Below are 3,717 nucleotides of genomic sequence, written 5' to 3'. Positions count from 1 at the left end.
ACCAATTTACGTTATGTTAATATAATCTCAAGGATGTCGAGAGAGAGAGAGAGAGAGAGAGAGAGAGAGAGAGAGAGAGAGAGAGAGAGATATGTGACCGCCTCGAGGTTCTAAGATATAATGAAACTCTCGTTAGAAAATGACCTGGTTCTAACTTATGAAATTATAGAGTATTTTCCATTTGTTGATTGTGAAAGAGGAATAGTATCACATTACTTCTTTTTCAGTCAGACATTTCATATTTATTAAAATTCACATACAATTGTTTTACTATACAGTATCATTCACATTTATAACTATTGCAACTAAAGCTTTTATTTTTCTGCTTCCAGAATACTTACAAAACTCACGTGGTCAAAACTGCAAAAATTGCGGGAGAAGATAGACACCTTAGTACAAGATGAACTTATTGAGGCCTGTACACCAGAGAAGAATTCGGGTAAAAATTCACCTGAGGTGATGAAATGGGAAGGGCCATATTTACCTTCTGATTACTTAACTATTCTACACCTAACTACTAATTCATTTAAGAGAAGTTTTGGAGACCTATTCAAGAGAGCCGTCACTGCTGTCTACTTAAGCAAGTGCCTTATAACAGCTGGATACTTCACTTCTGGAAAGTGTTCAAATGATGATATGCTATTTACTGCAAGTATGGTATTGAGGCATTTACAAGGATGTTCTTGTAATGCATATGAGATAGATGAATTTCAGTTGGGTCCAAATGGGGTTGTTGATGCAAAATCAAATGAATTGGGCGGAGCTATGTACCCAACTGTATCTCTCACAAACCATGCTTGTGCTTCAAATGCAGCACGTTACAGTGTTGGGGATGCGTGTGTGTTGCGTGCTATTAGACTGATTCCAAAGAACTGTGAAATTTTTGATAATTATGGCTTTTATTATTATCTAAATACCTTTAACGAACGTCAAGAAGTTTTAATGAATCAGTATAAATTCAAATGTGACTGTGAAGCATGTGAATCAGTGTGGTCTTTGTACCCACATAGCCCTACAGAAACATTGATATTCAGATGTCCTGCACCAAACTGTGGTCAGCCTTGCTGTTACTCCAACACAAGTCGCTCTAAGTGCAACATGTGTAGCAATAATCAGCAATATTCAAAATTACTCAAAGAGCTGGAAGAACAATTAACTCTGTATAAGGATAGCCTTCAGAAACTTAGAGAGGGTGATATACAATCATGTTTACCTGCCTTAATTTCTCACATGGAATTTATTGACAAACATGTAGTCCTCCCAGTAAAGCATTACTCAGACCTTCAGGAAGCTATTAAACAATGCTATGGTCATCTAGGAAATTTTTATGATCCCAATGAGTCGGTGTCCATACCTGAACCTCAGCTTCAGCAGCAGCAAGCACAACGTACTGTTCGCTTGAAGGCAGGAAAGAACAAATATGTAAATCCAAATCGGCATTAGATGACATCGTATGCGTAGTACACAATTTGATATGCTGTAGGTATGCAACTTTTAAATAAAGTATGTTTATATCAAACAAATCAGACCTTGCGTAGCTTTACATTTTGGTTTGCGGTGTTCACTGTATATACTCTATAAATATTCATATTCTTGTTTTTAGCATTTTTCAGGCTTGGGGCTTCGTTTTTCCTATCCTTTTTGGGCTTTTAGAGTTCATTCTCCTTGGATCTTATGATTTGGCAGTTCAAGTCTTGAGATTCTCTTAAGGGCAGAAGCCAGGGAAATTTCTCTTATTTTCCATTTTTCAATGGTTTTGTACTGAAATCACATGGTGACTATGACTACTTTCAGGTGATCACACCATCCCATGATTTGCAAGAGGCTCTTCTGCATGAGTATCTTCGCCTCATCATTCAAAAAATTTCCCAATTATTGCTCAAATCTAAGACTCTGCTATCTTAAAAGGTGGATACCATAATACATACACCTTTTGTATGGCATGAAGGTGTCTCTTCTTATTTTGAGTCTCCAAGACTTATGAGGACAAAAATTTACTTGCAGAAAACTGGACAACTCATTGCTTCATGTAAATGGGCAACCCCCCGCCAAGAGGAATGGTATCAGTCTCGTGTGTATTAAAAGACCTCCCCATAGAACTTCCATTGTGGTCCAGTCTCCCAAGCCATCCTGTGTTCATCTATTTCATCAAAACCTAGAGTATGTTTCATCGCAGTAAAATTGTATGGTGAGATTTAGTATAATTGGGATTTAGTCTTGCCTCTCTGACTTTTCTGTTGTTAGTGGTATTTTTTCATTGAGCTGATGAGAAGAGCTCTTGCTGTATTTATCTGTCAATTTATGCTATCCTTATCTCTCAAGATGACTTTCCTCTTGAACTTTGCATTTGACAGTTTTGACCAAACTGTATGCCTTGTCATTTAAATTACCCATACTAGAAATTGTTCATGTAATCCCAATCTGAGAATGTCTTTTTACCAACGATGCATTTGTATCTAATCTGATGCCTTCCATCAGACACACTTCTCTGTGGTATGATGGCAAAATTAGGTCTGGCATCAATGATTAAAAGTGGTAGCTGTTAAACAGCAAGCCAAGTGGGAATTCTACACATGTAAGTATGAGTAAGAAGAGGTGGTCTATTTAATGGTGTATATTGTGGTAATTTTCTATACATTGTGATAATTATCAATCTTGTGCATTTGCTATGATTGTTCTGTGATATTCAATTGATTGTATTGCTCGTTTATCATCTTACAGTACAAAATACTTATCCTTTGCAATTATGGTGAATTTTTACTACTTTATCAGCTTGTGTATTCTAACTTAGTCTTGCAGAATGTTCTTATAGCAACCCCTCCCTCCCCATCTCTCTCCCCCTATGAACTTTGTTGGGTGTAATGAAGTGTAATCATATTTTTTCACAAGTAATGAATATAATTTTTAATTTTTATGTTCCCGTTTATCCAGATACAGGTGTTAATGGTGTTTCATACCAGCAAAACTTTCCTAAAGCATGATAATAAAAACTTCATACCATGCATTCAGATTTTAAAGGCAATGGTGTTGTATATAGGAAAAAATTTAACAATTTCCATACAAACCTATTATTTATAGTGCCCATTCTGCCCCCTCACATTTTCCAAGATGACAGTTCTTTGAATAAAAGGGGACATCTGTAGATAGTTATTAAATAAAATGGGTCCATGTGCATCCATCAGTTTGTAACTGTCAAAGCAATGTTGTCTTGCATGGTCTTAACCTTTGGCAGAGAATGTGAGGCTAAGAGGTGGGAAAATTTATATGTATATTATTTGTGGATTCTTAAGCTTATTACTAGCAGGGGGTTGGTTGAGTGATTTTCGGATCTCAAGATCAACTTAAGAACATGGTTTCATGAACTGTAAATGAACTAAACTTTTAACCAAATTTTAAGGCTACCTTAGGATAACTTTACAAACCTTGTAAAACTTGTCCATATTGTGATCCATATCAAGGTTACCTTCTAAGGAAACCAATTGTTTTGTTACTTGATAAATAAATTCAAAACTTAATGAATTGTATAAATTCCCATATACAATAGTTCATGTAAAAATTTTCTCACAAGGTATTTCAGACATAAAAGATGCAGCTAAAGTAAACTTTATTTAGCTAAGTGCACATATCAGAGGTATTCAAATACTTATGATATAACTCAAAACCTATAATTTGAAACAATTACAAATGTCCATGAGTACATGTCTATAACAATCATTC

At 35.5% G+C, this 3,717-nt stretch overlaps 1 protein-coding gene across 5 annotated transcripts in view; it reads left to right on the top strand.

Annotated features, from left to right (window-relative positions):
- Positions 1-3,515, top strand: part of LOC135212559 (SET and MYND domain-containing protein 4-like) — a 22,990-nt gene extending 19,475 nt beyond the window's left edge. For all 5 annotated transcript variants that reach the window (XM_064246097.1, XM_064246098.1, XM_064246100.1 and 2 more), the window contains one exon: positions 333-3,515. In XM_064246097.1, coding sequence (XP_064102167.1) covers positions 333-1,443 — 1,111 coding nt within the window. In that variant the 3' untranslated portion in view covers positions 1,444-3,515. The remainder of the gene's footprint in view (positions 1-332) is intronic.
- Positions 3,516-3,717: the final 202 nt, after the last annotated feature.

This window comes from Macrobrachium nipponense, chromosome 41 (assembly GCF_015104395.2).
Source record: "Macrobrachium nipponense isolate FS-2020 chromosome 41, ASM1510439v2, whole genome shotgun sequence".
Taxonomy (NCBI): Eukaryota; Metazoa; Arthropoda; class Malacostraca; order Decapoda; family Palaemonidae; genus Macrobrachium; species Macrobrachium nipponense.
Note: the sequence above shows the minus strand (reverse complement) of the source record. Positions and strands in the feature narration are given on the sequence as shown.